The sequence below is a fragment of the Balaenoptera musculus genome, chromosome 3, assembly GCF_009873245.2.
Source record: "Balaenoptera musculus isolate JJ_BM4_2016_0621 chromosome 3, mBalMus1.pri.v3, whole genome shotgun sequence".
Taxonomy (NCBI): Eukaryota; Metazoa; Chordata; class Mammalia; order Artiodactyla; family Balaenopteridae; genus Balaenoptera; species Balaenoptera musculus.
In genome coordinates, this window is record NC_045787.1 from 144,962,384 (window position 1) to 144,982,286 (window position 19,903).

General features: G+C 36.1%; 1 protein-coding gene across 3 annotated transcripts in view; it reads left to right on the forward strand.

The window, feature by feature from the left end:
* The window catches only part of RANBP17 (RAN binding protein 17), a 307,007-nt gene that overhangs the window by 209,773 nt on the left and 77,331 nt on the right, over positions 1 to 19,903 (forward strand). For all 3 annotated transcript variants that reach the window (XM_036846016.1, XM_036846017.1, XM_036846018.1), the window contains 4 exons: positions 1,845 to 1,918; positions 2,947 to 3,027; positions 12,227 to 12,290; positions 12,382 to 12,490. In XM_036846016.1, coding sequence (XP_036701911.1) covers positions 1,845 to 1,918; positions 2,947 to 3,027; positions 12,227 to 12,290; positions 12,382 to 12,490 — 328 coding nt within the window. The remainder of the gene's footprint in view (positions 1 to 1,844; positions 1,919 to 2,946; positions 3,028 to 12,226; positions 12,291 to 12,381; positions 12,491 to 19,903) is intronic.

Sequence of the window (19,903 nt, forward strand, 5' to 3'; positions counted from 1 at the left end):
TGACTTTTGAATGAGAATCAGGGCAAGAGGAGGAAGAAGGCTGATTCAGGAAAAATGAACAGCACATGAACTCATAGAGATCTGTAATTGCATGAGAAGCCTCAGTATTTCATGAGTATTTCATTGTGGCTTCAGGTTGAGGGAAATGATAGATGAGGAGGTAGGTTGGGACCAAGTTGTGAAGAGCCTTGTGTGCTATAGTCATATCAATATCAGATTTTCCAAGGGGCCCGACTTACTCCCATTCATGAGAGAGCTTTTGGAGCATGTTGAGATAAGGGAAACTTCCCTTTTTACAACCATTCTTCCTTTGAACCTTCTATGGGCTTAAAGGTTTCTGATGATTGAGGATTTGGTGGTAACTAACCTCCCTAGGTTCTTTCTCCCTAGCTCCCTCTTCGCAGCAGACATCTTACAAAAACAGTGATAGCTTTGATCTTACAAGAGATAAAGGCCTACTCTCATGAGCCAAGTCACAGATACTGGAATTGAAATGCTTTTCAATTAGGGCTCAGAAGTTAGCAGGAGAAGCAACAGGAACTTGAATCTCAATCTTCCTTTCTTTCTCTCTCCCCCAGCTTCTCCCCTCTACCCTTCTGCCCCTTCTTTCACCTGCCCCTTCCTTTCCCTCTCTTTCTCCCTCTGATTCACTCTACTGGCCTGAGGAGCTCCTGGTCGTAGGACTTAAGTCAAAAGCCTGGAACACAAGCTTCTGGTTGAATAGTGTTTAAAATCCAAACATGAGATCTCTGCAATGAACAGCTTTCCTCCCCTGTATCACCATGTAACTCTGGATGATTTGTGGTGTCCTGTGATTTTTATCTCACCTTCACAACCTATGACATTATATCAAGGTAGTGTTTACATATGAAAAACAAAAGGCAGAGGGAGTGAAAGCTAAGTTGCCATACCATAGGAAATAGGCAGATCAGGAGAGAGTAAGAGAACACAATCACAGGGAATCAAATCAGAGAAGAGAAATCCCATACAGCTGGTGTCTGGCAGAGATAACCTGGAATCATACCAGAGCATCAGGGAGTATGAAGGTGTCAACCCACCTCTCAGCTTTGCCAGGCTATTAGAGGGAATATTCCACTGGCTGCCAGTGGCATTTTCCCACTTGTAGTGGGATATGTGTTTATAAGCTCAATGTGGCTTAGGTTGGAACTGAAATGTTACACCCCAAACTCTGCAACCATCACTCCCTAATGGGAAGCTTAGTGGATTCCCAGGCCCCGATGTATTCAGCAGAGAATCCCTGAGCCTGGGATTTCAGTTTCAGCATGGAAAGTAAGACCTATCTGTATATTTGGGGGAGCTTATTGAGAGATACTTGAGGAGAATTTCTATGAATTCTTTAACTTCCTCGTATTTTTGAAATCCTTATTTTTATAGCTGCCTAACATAATCCTGAATTATTTGATGGCTTGCTAAAATCTGGAATAGATGGAAATTTTTTAAATGTTGGAATCTTTTATTGAGGCACTCCACTTTCCAGCCCTTTACATACATACGCCTGCCTTTGAGAAAGGGGTGCTTTATTACCACGTTGAGAAAAAAAAAAAGTTATGTGGTATGCTGGGAATAAAATGAGTATGTGAATGTGGGTTTATGTGGGTGTGTATATATTTCAAAATAAGGGAGGTGCTTCCTGGAAGAGAAAGAGGAGGGTAAATTTTTAAATTACAGAAATTTTTTTAAATTCTTAATTTGTTCTCCCCACTCGTTCCCTACATCAGTGTGGATGCAACAATGCATTAAATCTTTACATTTGTTCAATTTGAATAGTCTTTTGAAAATATATGTTAATGATAAAGTTTTTAACAATAAATGTTTTCATGCAGGTATATGCCCGTATGTCAGAAGTCTTAGGAATAACAGATGACAACCATGTTCTAGAAACATTCATGACGAAAATGTGAGTTCCTGCTTTGGTTCTTTGATTTTTCTGTTGTTGTGTTGCTTTGACCTCTGTACTGTGCTTAAATCTCTCCAGAAATATTAATTTTTAATAAGAGACTTTTTAAATTATGCTTTAATTCTTAGAATGGTAGCATTGTTCTTATCTGAAACTTAATTTCACGTATTTAAAATTCACCATCCAAAAGATGTTATTTGTCAAGGTATCCGTACTACTGCAGCATGCAGTATCAAAACATGGTTTTGAAAAGTTTACAGACTTTGACTCTTCAGTTCAATTGGACCGCCTTTTTTAATTAAAAAGAAAATACTCAATTTTAAAGACCAACTCAAGAGATTCTTGCAAATTGGAATCATTGAGAGAGATTTGGTTGCCTTCAGACAGGGCATTCATTGATTCCAGTAGAAACCTATGGCTATCAGAGACATATTCATGGAAACTGTCCTTAAATTATCCTTACAATATTAGCAAAATTAACTAGTTTATGGTCATAGACATAACTTTGTACACTTAGCCTAAACTTCTATGCCTCCACTTGACATCTTTCTTCATCTGTGTAACAGATAGGTAGCACTGTCTTACTTGCAGAGAACAAAGCTAGGTAAACAATCATGATCATAGGAAGTGAGTTTTGGAACCACAGATTTGATGGTTCACTTCTTGGCAGTAACTGTGAGTCTCTATTTGACTTCCTTTGTAACTCCTGTTGTCACTCCCTACTATGTTTATTTTGGATACAAACTTAATGTTTCTTCTGTGAAACATTTAGGCAACTTTTTAATTTATAAAACTATATTTATAGAATAATACACCATTTGGAGAGCAGTGTTCATTGTGCATTGCTTGTATATAATTTTGAATATGCTATGAAAAGAATAGAAAATGTTCCATTGATATTTAAACCCACTTTATGAGATGTTTGTGATTTAGGTCATTTAACTGACATGAGTGTATGTGTATTTCCATGTTCTCCCTACACAAACAAATACCTTCATTATAATTAAAAACTTTTTTTTCATATTTAGTGTTACAAACCTTAAATACTGGGGAAGATGTGAGCCTGTCATTTCAAGGACTCTTCAGTTCCTAAATGACCTTTCTGTTGGATATCCTTTTTACTATATCTGATAATGTACATAAACAACCTAACAAGTGCATTCTATTGGCCAGGTATTTTTCTTATTTATAATTTTTCAAGTGTTCTTTTTTTTTTTTTAATAAAAAGCCTTTCATTTAGCCTTATCTGTAAATGCGTAATTTTGAAAGATTTATATTAGCTATATAATATGAAAATTTTATTCAGAGTCACAATTGAATTTATATGGATATACAGATTTCTAACTAGTTAAAATTATGTTTATACCCATCCAGGTTTATAAATGGATATATAAGAAAGTACGCAAACCACATATGTTTTAATCCATAATTTTTCATAATTGTCAGGACGTTCTTGTTTTAAAAAAAATGTAACTAATTTTAAGAAAGTCAAAATGTTCCAAAAATATTATTTTATAAAAGCTGAATTCCTAAGAATCAGTATTTCTTCATTGTTCTTCAGTTGAAACAAATATTATTTTCACTAGTTAAGAGGCACAAAGGAGTAATAGAAAGGGAATTACAAGGTTTTTGACCTCTTCTTTGATTATTTCCTCTACCAAATCAACATCTTATTTACTCTAAGTTAAGATTTCCCATTACACATTAAATGTTTAGATTTCTCTTTAGCAGATTCTTAAAATCTAAAACCAGAATCATCCTTTCTTATTAGATTATAGTTGATACTATTATAATGTTTCTACCAATGCGAGAGAAGTATGTAGATTGTCTTTTATATGTTAGCTATCAAATATATAGGAGTTGTGAAAAATAAGTGTTGGTTTAGTTAACCACTAAGATTAGCTGATATTTTAACATGAGGACAACATTCTGAAAATGGGTGGCATTGGATGGAAATCTTTAATGTAGGTTCACTCCAGGAATATGTTTATATTAGTTAAGTTTAAAATTGTGTTCCTTGGCAAACCATAAAAGATTTCCAAAGTATTAGACACCCACTTTTGTGCTGGAATTTAATATGCAACTTTTTATTGGAAAATAATCGTCCTTGTCTGGCAAAATCCACCATGCAATATTTCTGTTAGTAGGTATAATGCAATAAAGACAGGGAGGGCTATTTATCACTACAAATTTTGAGGATTTCAGGATTCTTTTTATTATTTTAATATATTTCTTTGATATTAAATCAGAAAAATGATAAATTACACCTGTCCAGGCTGTTTTTCCTTTTTACTGGAAAGTGATGTACAACCCAATTCCAGTGGTCATTTTGGCTTTTTAAGATACGTATTTTTTCTTATTAAAAAAAAAACTCAACCTGTATTTTTTTTTTAATAATAATGCTGAAATACTCTTTATTTCCAACATATGAAGTGGTTTATAAGTACTTCCTAGTATTGCAAACTCTGGCCTTTTCACAATGTATTATTTTGAGAACATATTATCTGGAAAGAAGCCTATATTATTTTATAGCACATATCTATGTTTAGATTTCCCCTATTTTTTAGGTTGAAATTGAAATCTAATATAAAATTAATTTGATTTGTATTTTTTTTGTATGATTTACATAATGCCTAATTTATTTGTATCTGCTATTAAAGATCCTTTCCTATCACTTATACCTTTTATATATTCTTTAATCCTAAGATTATAACCATTTATTTTACAAGTCACTTACTGCTTTTGAGCACTCCTTTTTTTGAAGTTAATAAAAGAATCGTATTTTCAGGAAGCTTATTAGATAAAAGTTTAAAAGCTAGCGTTTTAAACCAAAGGATAGGCATAATTTCAACTTGGGTACATTGATTTATACTTTTTAACAATTATTTCAGGTTTGCATATTTAGAAATATATATTAACTCAATTTGATTTCACTGCTCAGTTATTTGAATTATAAATCATTATGTCCCTTCTAGCTGATCAGTCATGAAATATCTTTGAATTCATTTACATAATGGAATATGTGAGTGGTGTATCTATTTCAGTGCAGTTGCTGGTTACTTAATGCATGTTTTGTTGTTTCTAATCGATTTCTTTATTGTAATGTGTTTTTAAATCCTGATTTTAAAGCAATACATTATTTCTGTGTTAAAAATAAGGTGACACTCTTCAGCAATAGGAACAGTTATGCAAGATAAAAATCATCACCATTTGGCCTCTATAAGTGGAAGTATGTTTATATATTAATATTCAAAATATTTGTATTTAAAATACTAGTAACAAATAAATGAAAAGCATGTTATCTTACTATAAAATTTCAAAATGTTCCTTATTACTTTTATAATGCATGTCTTCGAATACTTATTTTTTTGTTTTTTCTATTTTTGTCTTCTCCAGAGTGAATCTTACTCATTATTTATGGTCCTCACAGCCAGTCTCTGAACTTGGTGGTCTTGTATCTGACTGCTTGTTTGGAAATTGAAATCACAAAAGATCCTCATTTTTAGGAAGCGGTAAAAAGCCGTGTGTTTACTTGCCTAAGGCAGAGTAACCTGGAATGAATGGTAACCTGGCCCCAATGGTTACTGTCTCAAACTTTAGTGATACTCAGAATCACTGGAGTTCTTGTTAAAATACAAATTCCTGGACCCCACCCCCACCCCCAGAGTTTCTGTTTTAGGAGGGGTCAGACTGAGACCTGAGAATTTGCATTTTCATCAACTCCCAGGTGATGCTGGGGGCTCAAGGACCATACTTTGAGGACTTCTGCCATAAGTTAATCAGAAAATAGAACTGAATGTCCTAAACAGAAAAGTCAGGTATTTCTCCTACAAGCTCTTCTCTAAGGGAATTTGTCTTCACTTGGAAAAGGCGGACTTGACGTTTTTAGAAATAATCTAGTTTTCCAAATAATAATGTGTGTGAGGAGGATACCATTACGTTAAGTCCCCAGATTTTAACTGGAAAGCCCTTGTTGCATTTACCCCAAGGTTTCTGTTGGTAAATTTGAAGCTTTCTAAATTAGTAAGATTATTGTAATTTTAAAATCCAGTGGCCTTTTTGAGAGAAAGTTTGTTTTCCCGGCAGATTCATTACATGTGGCATATATGATACATTTAGCAAACATATCTAGTAACTTTTTAATGTACTTTTTAAATTTCCAAGACTAAATTTCAAGAATTCCAGATTCTAAATAGCTTTCTCTAACAGGCACAGAGTTGAAATGACTCTGTCCTGGGGCAGCCCTCCACAGTTAGGTTTAATACTTGGGGGTCTTTTTCCTGCATTGAAATGATTTCCAGTCAAAATTCTAGTTTCTATCTAATTGGGAAAGGAGTAAGATTGTTTAAGTGATTAGGACAAGGAAGCTGCCAGGAAAACTGGAGCAAGAATAAGGGTCATACAGAGCTATCAAATAAACTTACTTATTTTAAATGCTGAGAAAGAGGGAGGGAAGTATCACATTTCATCCAAAATTCTGTTTGTTTATTAATCATTATTTCAAATTTTTCTTCCTTTGAAAAATAATTGATCAGTATTTCTACTGCAATTCATTGTTTACTAAAATTTATAGCATTTACATGTCTCTGGGTTTCAGATAGATAATAATGAGAAAGGTAATTTCATTTTCTGTTAGGCCCTCTGTTGGTAGCTGCCCTTATTACATCATCCTCAAAGGTTTGAGAAAACCCAAAATATCTTTAGCTTTTAAAAAACAGACCCCATTAAAGGGTTCTACATAAATTCATGAATTTATCCAAACTCACTTTACCCTATTGATAATGTTAACTTCAACAATTCTTAGAATTAATAACTTCATCATGTTATTGCAAGACCACATACATAATTCACGGGGCCCAGTACGAAGTGAAAATGTGGGGTGCCTTGTTCATAAATGATTAAGAATTTCAAGTCCTCAGCAGCAGAGCACTGAACCAAGCAGAGGCCTTTATAAGCAGAGGCCCCTGTGCAAGTGCATAGTCTGGACACCCATGAAGCTGGCTCAGGTTATCTGTTAAAGAAAGAATTCCTTCCATTTGGCTTCAGACTAACTCTCTAAGACTGGGACTATCTCCCATAGTTCCTGTACACCAGGATTTGGTGAATCCTGAATGAGGTGGGGGGGTTAGGAAAGACTAAAGGATGAAAGATGAAACAAGGGTCTAGAATGAAATAAGGGTGAAGGATGGAAGTAAAATCGAGTATGTCTGTTACAGGAAATATTTAGTAATAAACCGTAGTAATTCTGCTTTTGTGAAATAGTATTAAAATGTATTGCTTTATTTCAGCGAATATCACCATCTCCAGATGGTTTTCAGAATGTTAAATAAAACTGGTTTCAGCTACATCCCTCAGGCATACTTCTATTAACATTTCTCATCAAAAGAAATGTTGATTTATTTCTTTGTTTGCTGTCTCTATCATCTTTGGAAAAGTCATCTCGTAATTAATCTGCTCTATTTGTTTGTTTTTGTGCTGGCATCAAGGGTGAGAATCTTCTACTCCTCTTCTGTAGCCCACTTATGCAGGCCTTCTCTCAGTTCTTTATCTATTCTTGCTTCACAGGATTACCTTCCTCGAGTATTGTTTTGATCTGATCATTTTTCTTCCCAAAAGCCCAGAGTCACTTCCACTTGCTTCTTGGGTCAAAGTAAAATTATTGATTTAAACTTGAGTTCTTTAATGGTACTTGACTTATTGAGTTCCCATAACTAATTTCCTGATCCACCACTCAACCACAATTTGTACTTTATACTTGGGCCAAGGAAATTTATTTTTGCCTTCCCCTTGACACCCTTCATTATCTTTCACTGAATTACCACATGTGCTGTTCTCTTCATTTGATCCATTGTAACTCACTTAGGTCTCTTCTAATTTTCAGGTTTAGCTAAAAACTTGGTAGAGCCATCCTGAAGTAGTTATAATCCTTAGCCACTATGTTAACTGAAAGAACATGAATGAGTCATTTAATTTCTCTGAGACTCAGTTTCTTCATCTGTAGAAAGGGAATATTACCTATCTCTTAGGATTTTGTAAGGATTAAATAAGATAATAAATACATAACAGTATATCTATGTTATCTAACAATAATAAAGCACCTGGTTCTACTCATCCAGTCACATAGTAGGTGCTACTAAATACTTCATTTTCGTTCCTTTTCTTTTTCTTCATGTTCTTGGACACCTAGTTCTTATCTATATTTCTGGTGATTAATATAATATAGCCTAGTATTGGCTAGTCCTCTCTCCTATTAAGTTGTAAATTATTAGGGATTAGGACTCTTGTTTCCTTTCTCTATAGTTTTAAAACTTCATCACATAGCAGGCCTTTTGAACATACTGTTACCTCTCCTACTGAGATACTAAACCTTAACTCTTATTCCTTATAAGTAGTTATTAGTATCCCTTAAGATGTTTCATTTTGGTTATACCTGTTTGGATTTTTTTAGTCTAGTAGGGTTCATGAGCATAATTCTACTTTTGAAATAGCTAAATTAATATTTCAGTAATTATACTATATACCTACAGTATATTTATACTATATTACCTACAGTAATTTCCAACAGGTAATTTTCTTATCTGTGAACTTTCTTCTATCATCAGGATCTAATTCTATCTATAATATTTAGAAATATGTATGGCTTTTACATAATTGCCTAGATCAATACCATTATCCACCCTCTTGTGCTTAGTGAATATCATGCACCTAATATACTACTTCTTTGATTCTAAAACAGAAATTTCGTCACATTTTGACAGTTCTGTAAATAAACTGTTTTATAGTTGATGATATTTTAAAATACTTTTTCTTTCATAGTAGCTCATATAATAAGGATGTTTTTTATAATCAGTGGTGGTTTAGGATTGATGAAATATGGTGTTCCTCAGCAAAGACTTGATAGCATGAATTGAAGTCATACTTGGTGCTCCTGTGCCCCTTAGCTGCTAAAGTGTGTGGTACCTGTTAACTTAAGAAACCAAGGCATTCTCAATTTGGTTATCCTTCTTTTCAAAGGATGCAGTTTTCAAAATTTTGACCATCTCTAAGATATACCATTCTTTCAACTTTTTCTTGCCTTTCTCCATTTGTCATGCTAACTATCAGTAAGGCCATCTTCACCTTCGTCAGTGGTTTCATAACCACGTGGATACAGACAGAAATTTTATGAGCATTTTGTTTGTAAGTTAGTATCGGCCAGGTTATGGAGTTTGCTCAGTCCTGGATGTGATGAAGGCTCACTAATGAGTTGATGCATCCTAAAAGAACAGTTTCCCTGTCGCTTCTGGGACCTAGTTCCAGTTTCAGTTGTATCTCAAGAAGCTAGTGATCTCTGTAGAATCATTTGGCATCTTTAAAATCAAATGGATACGAGATAGCCTAGTAAAAAGAGCTTATACTTTCAAGTCACACAGACCTTTGAACTTTGGATTTGAATCTTGGCTCTACCATTTATAAGTTCCATGTGGGACCTTTATTAAGTTCTCTTACTCTACTGGACTTCTACTACTGTTGTTACTGTTAACCACCATTACCACGTGTACTATTAAAAACTGTTGTCAACAGGCCTCTGAAATCTAACCTGGTACTGCCACCCAACTAAAATGGTGCAACTTACAAGAACCCTAGTCTCTTAGAGAAGAATGAAGATTATAATGATGATGTATCCATTTACCTTTTTAAAAAAATTACAGATCCTCTTAAGGACCATAACTAGCTTTGAATTGAATTCCTATAGGGGAATATAAATATTCAGATGAACGCTCATTTTTTTCTTTATTGAAAAAAGTTAAAAAATTCACTCTTAATCTTTTTTTTTTTTTCTTTAGAAGGTAATTAAAAGGCCGTGAGGCTGGCCTTGGTACAAAGTGCACAGATGCAATTCTGCAGAAAATGTGTCTTTGGCATATGAGATTCTTCCTGTAAATGTTCTGTTTATTGCTACCATAAATATTCTATTGTCAAAACATGACTTGCTGTTTATTAGCAGCACTGACAGGAAGATTCCTATTAATGGCAGCATTCTTATTACCCATAGACCCTGTCACTTTTAACTTTGCAATTGTAAGAGAATTGTATTTGGTAATTACTTAAGATATTTCTTAGCTTATTGATCCCCACCGCTGTTTAACCGAGTGAAGTTTGAGTGGCAATTCTTCTACTCAGTGATTTACACTGGAAAAAACCATCAAATCTGCATCTTTGTAAGCAGGGAAAGACTTGCTACCTATCAGCCCTGATCTTGTTTCAACCTTCCAGAAACACGTGGCGCATCGAGCACCCACTGAGAGCAGTGTACTGAGGAAAATGCATACATGCGGCCACTGCCCTTAGAAAGTTTACAGTATAATGTACAAATAAGCAAAATATACAGTTGCTTACTGTGCAACTGGAATGGGTTGCCTTAGAGTCAGAGGGGCTTGAATGTAAATCATCCTAATTGCCTGTCTTTTGGAAAGTTTTATTTCATTGTTTGAGTTTGTTTCCTCATTTGAAAAATAGAATCTATCTCATGGGATTGTGAGAATTAACCTTGCAAGTAGTAAGCATTCTGTAAATGTTCATTCTCTGCTTCTTTTTTTTTTTTAATTTTATTAATTAATTAATTAATTTATTTATTTATGGCTGTGTTGGGTCTTCGTTTCTGTGCGAGGGCTTTCTCTAGTTGCGGCAAGTGGGGGCCACTCTTCATCGCGGTGCGCGGGCCTCTCACTATCGCGGCCTCTCTTGTTGCGGAGCACAGGCTCCAGACGCGCAGGCTCAGTAGTTGTGGCTCACGGGCCTACTTGCTCCGCGGCATGTGGGATCTTCCCAGACCAGGGCTCGAACCCGTGTCCCCTGCATTGGCAGGCAGATTCTCAACCACTGCGTCACCAGGGAAGCCCTCATTCTCTGCTTCTTTGTATCTCCTCTCTCATTTACAGTTAGCAAAGACATTTGCATCATCTGATCCTTACAACAGGCCTCACAACCCAAGATAGCTTGGGTATATCCTCGTTTGCTGAAGAGGAAAACTAAGGCTAAGAGTCGCTGAGTATAGTACTCAGACTCTCATCCAGCTGATTGAATGGTATAGTCAAGCTGAAAGCCCAGGTTTCCTAACTTTTGTTGCAGTGCATTTTCTACTCTTTTACACCCACACCTGAGTGACTAAAATTTTAAATTAGGCTTATCAGCCCCACTGTACAGAGTTAATATACATCTGCATTTGGGGATGATGTGAAGGAAAAGAGCCAGTGTTTTCATTGGGACATAAATGGAACCATGTAAGATTATTACGGCTTGAAGAAAGGTGTGAGTAAGTATGTAGGCAATGCCCAAGAGGTGCCCTAGCTAGAGTAGGAGACACATGACTAGAAAACACTTAGGGTAAACCCTAAGTAAGAGCAGAGGGTGTCTGTGTCCTGAATAGATGTTCTTAGAACCCACTTCCGCCCTTCTTTGATGATGGCATTAACCAGAAATTATTTAGGCTTTGTGATCATGTTTGTGATTTTTCAACTCTATTCTCATTCTGAGTTGAACTGTTCAGGTGATAATGTGGTACAGTAGAAAGAACACAGCCTTTGTAATCAAACCTCAGGTCAAATGTCAGCACTCTCAGTCCATAGATGTGTAATCTTGGGCAAGTAACTTAATTTCTCTGAGCTTCTGTTTTCTTATCCACAGATTAGACATAATAAATAATATTTAACAATGTAATTATGAAGATTAGGTGGGTTAACAAATATAAAATGCCTTACAGCTAGTAGGCACTTGAGAAATATTAGGCCCTTTAAACCTGTCCTTCAACACTTGAGGACATGCAATCTGCGACATTCTCCTAATTGTATTCTGATTTTCTTCATCTAAAACAGAACTTCCTTAGATTTCTACTAACTGAGCTCATGTTTCTTAGAATTGAATAATTTTCTCTTTCTTGATAGCCTATTATGGATCTTTCATAATTATTTTTTATAAAATAATATTAAGTGAAAAGAAGTTCCAAGTTACACCCAAAATGTAAAAAGGGTCAGTTTTAATTTTCCACTATCAAGGCTTTAATAGTAAAGTTTTTGTCTTAATTATAAAAGTCATTCTTCCTTTCCATAACTAGAATATGTATAAGATAGGAAAAGTAATTGCACTGGTTAATAATGGATTATCATTCTTAACAGAATGTAAGGCATTTCTATAGGAGTAATACTCTTTAGAAAAAATATTTTTTCTTCATAAATAGAAACTGATGCCATTATAGTTCAGTGTTATTTTTTGATCTATTACTTATTGATAAGACAATTGTATTTCCCCAGATTCCTTAACTTCTATTACCTATATCCTTTTAAAAAAACTTGTGAAGATAGATGCCGTGAAATTCATGTTAAAAAATCACACGGTGAGTCTTATTTCCTTTAATTAATGACTAGAGTTTTCCGGGTAGTTTAGGTAAAGCTTAGTAACTTTGGATGCTCTCTTGCTTTCATCAGAGTGAACACTTCCCCTTTCTTGGCATCAGTGACAGTTACAGTCTCAGTGACTTCAGGTGCCGAACAACCTTCTACACAGCCCTCACTCGTCTTCTGATGGTAGATCTAGGTAAGGTTAAGAAGTTAAGCTTAATTAATACGGGGTCAACAGTATACTTGTGTGAATAAAGAAGTGTCATATTTGTGAGTACCGCATTTAACTTATTGGAATTTGCCATCTTTGACAGTTTTCTACAACTTTCCGAGATTTGAGCATTCACTTGTTAGCATTAGAGCCAAAAGGCAAATTTTTGTATATAAGGTGGTGTTTTTCACTTCAAATAGTACTTGTATTAACTCTTTACTTCAAAACTGATTTTCTGGGTATCCTTTGATCCATTAATTGTACTGCTACAAAATCAAAGAATAATCGTAAATACAGTAAAGCTTTATAAACAAGGAGTTTCTTTGTAATGCCATTTAATCTAGAAAAAAAATGGCAATGATGTAAATGTCCAACAACAGGAAATTATAAAATTATGGCATATCTACTTGATGGAATAGTCTGTAGTCATTAAAAATTATGACTTGAAGACAGAGTAATACATGAAGTTTTATGTTATAATATTAAGCAAAAAAGTAAGCTATTGAACTGTGCAAATGATTATGAGCATGCCCATTGGGAGGGAAAAAACAACGCATCAAAAAAAAAAGCTTAAATGAAATTCTTCAAAAATGTTAAATGTTGTCTTTGAGTAGTGCACTATAGGTGACTTTTCCTCATTTCTGGTTATTTGAAATTTTCCTTACTGTATTACTTTTCTAATGGGAAAAATTAGCTTGTTTTTGTTTCATTGAAAAGCTGAAGTTAGCCAGAAGTATCCACAGGTAGATAGCTAGCTACCTTAAAATGGGCACTTAAGCCTCTCTGTGTTGAGCACGTTGTTCTGGATTCCCATTTTCCCCCATGTTTGGATACTGCAGGTTAAATTAATCGGTTTATAGACATATGAGAGAATTCAATCAATGACAATATGATATCATCCTTAGAAAATGTAAGACTGGTGATACTTTTTCTTCCTTTCTCTTGCAATGTATTAATTGATCTATCAACTTAAACATGATTTTTTTTAAAACATGATCATACATAAGGAAAAGGGATAAATAATTTCATTTTGTATGTAAAAGGCATTGACCCTTGTAATGGAAAGGTGACTAAACCCTTCTCTGCTCCATATGTATGTTATTTTCATGCATTTCAACAGAATAAGTCACCAGAAAGACAAACAGCCAAAAGTTGAGAAAAATACAACTAGAATGACTAAGGAGCTTAGTGGGATTGATTTCTAAAGAAAGATTAAAAGAACCATGTATGTAAAACTTGGCTAAGTGACAAGTAGAGCTTGAGGCAAAGAAAACTGTCTATAAATATTTGAAGAGTGTAAACCAGGCATGCAAAACCCAATCATCTGCTACCTTAGGCAAATGGAGGATCTGAGTGACAGCTTTGCATGCTGCACACTGGCCTGTATTACCTCTCAGCTGCTGCCTTGGAGAGCAGAAGAGCATCCCAGACTCTTTGTCATCGTCCTCCATAATCATTTAGAGAGCACCCTGTGCTGAGGTCTGAGGGCAAGACAAAGACCAGTCAGGCATACTGGCCCCTGCCCTCAAGGAGCTAGCCTTCTTGCTTTCCCTGTTGTCCAAGCATTAAAGGAGATAGTAACACCCTTGTCTAGACTTAATTTGTTTACTAAGCCTTAAAAATGCTCTTTTAATGACCTGTCAAACAGAGTGAAAGAAGCAGGGAGACCAAAGTTAAACAGAACTAGCTAAAGGAAATTTCCTAGAAGGAGGTTCATGTCACGCACATCTTCAGGACCTGGAAATGGAATGAGTCAAGATCCTTTTTTGTACGGCCATTATGGACAAAAGGAGCCCTCATAAATCTGTGGTAGCTTAAACAACAGGATAGCACTGTCAGTATTTACAGCACTACTGCACTTATCTTTGCATTGATAATTGATAGTCATGATGATGCCCAGAAAGACCCTGCATTGCACGCTGCCTTTTTGAAGACTACTTTTATTTAGTATTGCTTAATGTAAACTGTGAGGTATGAGAAACTGAAGTAAAAATATGTAATTGAATAATAGGGTTTTATTAGGTTTTGCACGATTAGATTCCTTTGAAATATTTAACCCAAGAACATATAAAGTATAAATTGAAATTTTTTGGTTCAGAGCTTTTTTTTAAAGGTAAATATCTGTTACACTGAAAGCAGTTTTTAGATACCTTGGGAAAAAGGAAAGACAGGCTGTGTGGAAGTACCTGGTACATGGTAGATGCTCAATGTAAGTAAATTGAATCTGGGAATAGATAAAAGTAAAAACAGTAGCAGCTACACTCATGGAACTTGTACACTGTTTGAAAAGAAAGTTTTTTATTTATTAGTGTTTTTCACTTTTAAAAATAAACGTGTATGGTAAGCATCAAGTGATGATTTGTGGTATATATTATCAGAGCTTCCTTCCCCTGTTACGAACCAGAGTTGCTCTTCTTCCCAAAATATGTTGAGCTCCTTTAGGGTATAGACTTTGCCTTCTTCATATTTTCTAGTACCAATCCCAGTATCTCTACATTGTAGGTGCTCAGTTAGTATTTGGCGAATGAATGACACACAAGTATACTGTAACCAGAATGCCATAATCATGGCTCCTGAAATCAGCTCAGCCTGCTGTGTTCTCTCTGGGAGTAGTCTGATCATTGGGCTCTCCAAGAAAAAAATCAAGTGGCTGATTACTTTCGCAAGTGATTAGCTACACTTGGCCACTGTTGTGCTCGATTAGTCACTTGTTGCTCTCTGTTCAAGTTATTACTTTACAGACAATCATTTGTTGAGTGCTGCTGAACACAGTTTTATTATTTGAAGCCTTGTCTCACAAACTAGATTGACTGGATGTTGCTGTCAGAATTCCTATATAGATGGCTCTATAGTTTTCTATTGGGTGTTCACTGTCATGGAAACAAGGAAAGAAGAGGTAGTGATGTTGTCAAAAGAAGCACAGATCCATGTATTAAGTGAGAGAAATACTAGATCATGAGAATTCTTCTCAAATTAAACAAGTTTGAAGAGGAACTTTTTATATCAGTGATTTTTTTTTTTTGTAAGAATCACATAGAAAAAACATCTAACCAGCCTGCTTGCAAAGCATTGGATGTGATTCTTGGATTGAAATATAAAGCATATTCTAATTGAATCCTACAAAAGAAATTGAATATGCTTTGTGTATAAGCCCTGCACATTGGAGTGATTAAAAAAGGTGAAGAAATTGGGTGTCACATTAATTGCTCTTTACTTTGAAATGCATTTTGGTTTCTATTCAATAATTTGTACTTTGTATGAATTTAATTAGAGGCTATGTGCCCCAGGTTGTATTTCAGATTAAAATGGGGGGGGAGGGTGTTGACAATAAACAGTTGTACCACTTTATCGAATTGCTCCTTGGCTAAACTAGACGAAATGTTCACTTGTATAAAGAACAGAATTGAAAGCATTTCATCGTCAGAATGATGATGTTTCATGTTGGCCACGTATTTTTTGTATTCTAAGAAATTATAAAAATTAATGCAGGGCTTCCCTGGTGGCGCAGTGGTTAAGAATCCGCCTGCCAATGCAGGGGACACGGGTTCGAGCCCTGGTCGGGGAAGATCCCACATGCCGCGGAGCAACTAAGGCCGTGCGCGACAACTACTGAGCCTGCGCTGTAGGGCCCGCGAGCCACAACTACTGAAGCCCACGCGCCTAGAGCCCGTGCTCCGCAACAAGAGAAGCCACCGCAATGAGAAGCCCGTGCACCGCAACGAAGAGTAGCCCCCGCTTGCCGCAACTAGAGAAAAGCCTGCACGCAGCAACAAAGACCCAACGCGGCCAAAAATAAATTAATTAATTTTAAAAAAAAAGAGAGAGAGAGAAAGAAAAAAAAATTAATGCAAAAAAAATCCCTTCATGAGATAGCATACATACAGGAGAAAATAGTGACTGACCAAGAATCACTTAAAGTTCCCAAGGTTATTTTTAAATTAACTTTGTCAATCTAATAAACTAAAGGAAAGATAGTATTACCCAAGTCAGTAAATGGTGAACAGCTCCAGGGAGCTGTTCAGTGTAAAATACTTGAATAAATAAAAACCTTCTATTTTGTTTAATTTGAATGGAGGTGATTCAGTTGACAAATATTGCAGAGGGGAAGTGTGGGAAAGAGCTACAACAAAGCATTTTGTTTTGTAGAGAACTAAATATTGTTAGTTGCAAATTAAGTTTTTACCAACCACAGATTTAGAATTGCTCGGTGTCGTAGTTTATTTTCCTTGGACATTTTATGATTGCACCTTATCTTGAACTACTCAGATGAGAAGCATGTTGATGGGATCTGAGTAGTACCTTCCTCAGATATTCAAACTCTAACAAGCGGTCATACTTTTAATGATCACGGGGATACTAATATTAAAATGGTGTTTATAGACATTAAGAGAGAGTCTCTCTTTAGGGATGAAGGTAGCATAGTATCCATCTACTTTTGTGGCTTATAATAGGTAATTGGCACCTGAAGATACCTCTAGCTTAAATTTGAAAATTTTTAAATAGCAAGTAAATGACTTGAATAAAAAGGGAAGAGTATTCTAGAAATAGCTACTAAAGATAGAAGTAAAAATACGCTGAGGAAAGAAACTTCCTTTTCTTTATCAATAATAACTAACGTTTGTTTACAAAGTTATAGTTTGCAGACCACTTTGACATACATTTTCCTATTTGATCTTCAGGACAGCCCACATGAAATAGGTATTATTGCATTGTTTATCCGTTAGAAAAGTGAGGTACGGAGAGATTAAATGACTTGCGGAAGGTCAGTCATATAACTTGTAGCCCTCTGACCACATATTCTCAGTCACTTCTGCTAAACTGTTACTTTGCCTTTCACATTCTCAATCAATTAGGCAGTGTAACTTTTTCTTCTTCATTTGTATTTGAACTATTTGGACTGAATGATTGATTTGAGGTTCCGGCGGGGGCAGTGAGAAGAAGGGAGAAGGGATTACTTTCCAAACTTCTATCAAACAAATAAGATTCATGTTTATTATTTGTATATTACAGTTCTGTGGTCAGTGAAAGTCAAATGTAGTTTTTGAAATTTGTTCTTATGTCTAATAATTGGCTAAAGCATATTTCTTCTCATGGAAAAAAGAACACAGAGGTAGATATCCCAGGAGGATTTAGAAAGTGAGAAGCTTGATCAGAAATAGCTGATGTTCTGATAAATAGGAAGAATACATCAATATATCACCTGTGTCCATGACTTGGCACAGACTATCTGGAAAATAGACATTTGGTGGGGGGAGGGGAAGTGGGCAATAGGGGTAAAAAAGCAGCTGGAAATACTTAGAATCTGTAATGAGATAATTAAGACTAATTAGCTGGCCCTGTAGGCAGAAAGCAGCCCATTAAGTCCAGATCCAGTGTTAATAACTTACCTGGTTTTGAGGGTAGAGAGTCCAGAGCACCCCAGGGAATGAGATGCTTCAGGGATGAAACTTTGAGGATAGGTTTGCTAGAAAAGGAGTAAGTAGTCTGCAGTAGGCAGTGTATTTTTCTTCTGGGAACTAAAATAAACACTCTGGTTCCCTAGGGAGAGGAATTAAAGGGTGCCTCAATTTTCTCATCTATTAAATGGAGATATCTACTTTGAAGAGCTGTCATGTGGCTTAAATAAGATAAGCATGTGTGAAAGGGCCTGGAACAATTCCTTTCACAAAACAAGTACTCAGTATGTATTAATCATGACAGATATTTGATTAAATACACTGTTAGGGGCACTGACTGACACTGGGTCCTCAAAATGAGGCAGATCCAATACCCTTTACGCAGCTACTCTACCTTTAGAATTTGGGCTATTATTTTCCTGTAGAAGCAAGAGCTGATGACACTTCATGACTGATACTAAAACATCCTGCCCTGCCCAAAACCGTAAGTTACTTCAAAGCCAGCTAAAACTCCTAGGCAGTTTAGAGGGAAACTGAAATGAAAACCAAATTTGGGCCCAAGTGAAATCTAGCTATGCACATTTCTCAAGCCTTTTTCTAATAGAAATTTATTTATTTTTATTTTTGGCTGCGTTGGGTCTTTGTTGCTGCACTTGGGCTTTCTCTAGTTGCGGCGAGCGGGGGCTACTGTTCGTTGCGGTGCGCAGGGCTTCTCATTGTGGTGGCTTCTCTCGTTGCAGAGCACAGGCTCTAGGTGCGCAGGCTTCAGGCTTCAGTAGTTGTGGCTCGTGGGCTGAGTTGCTCCGCGGCATGTGGGATCTTCCTGGACCAGGGCTCAAACCCGTGTCCCCTGCATTGGCAGACGGATTCTCAACCACTGCACCGCCAGGGAAGCCCCTCTAATAGAACTTTAGAAGTGCTATCCTAATAAAGTGCTGGGGAACAGCAGATGATATGGGCCTAGACCTGCAGAAGTCACTGGCTCTTACGAGATTACCCATTGGTACTTGGTTTTAAACGGGTTACAGTTGTCCCTCAGTATACACAGGGGCTTAGTTCCAGGACACCCCGCACCCCCATACCAAAATTTGCATTTGCTCAAGTCCCTTATATAAAATGTCGTAGTTTTGCAAATAACCTACACACATCCTCCCGTATACTTTCAGTCATCTCTAGGTTAATTGTGATACCTAATACGATGTAAATGCTACGTAAATAGTTGCCAGCCATGGCAGATTCAAGTTTTGCTTTTTGGAACTTTCTAGAATTTTTTTTTCCTGAATATTTCTGGTCTCTGGTAGGTTGAATCTGAGGATGTGGAACTTATGGATATGGAGGGTCAGCTGTATTTTCTTCACTCACTGTCTCTGTATCTCCTTGTTTGCCTCTCCTCTTAATTCTCATTAAGAGCTTCATGGCATTAGACCTGATCTTTACTGATGTATTAGTTTCCTATTACTATTTTAACAAATTACCACAAACTTAATGGCTTAAATATTACAGATTTATTATTTTGTAATTCTGGGGGTCGGAAGTCCCAAATGGGTCTCATTGGGCTAAAATCAAGGTATTAGCAGGGCAGTGTTCCTTTCTGGAGGCTCTGAGGAAGAATCTGTCCCCTTGCCTTTTGCAACTTAAGGTTACCTGCTTTCCTTGGCTCATGGCCCCCTTTTCCAAGATTGGTCAAATTCTTCTCATGCTGCCATCTCTCTGATTTTCCCCTTCTGCTTCTCTCTAACACTTTCACGGACCTTTGCGATTACATTGGACCCACCTGGATAACCCAGAATAATCTTCTATTTTTAAGTCAGTTGATTGCAACCTTAATTCTCCTTTGTCATATAACCTAGCATACTCACAGATTCCAAGGATTAGGATGTAGACATCTTTGGAGGGCCATTATTCAGCCTACTATACTGACCTATCACTAATATCGAAGTATTTCACACGATACATATCGTACAATAAATCCTCAGTAACTGTTGGCTACCACCATTTATTA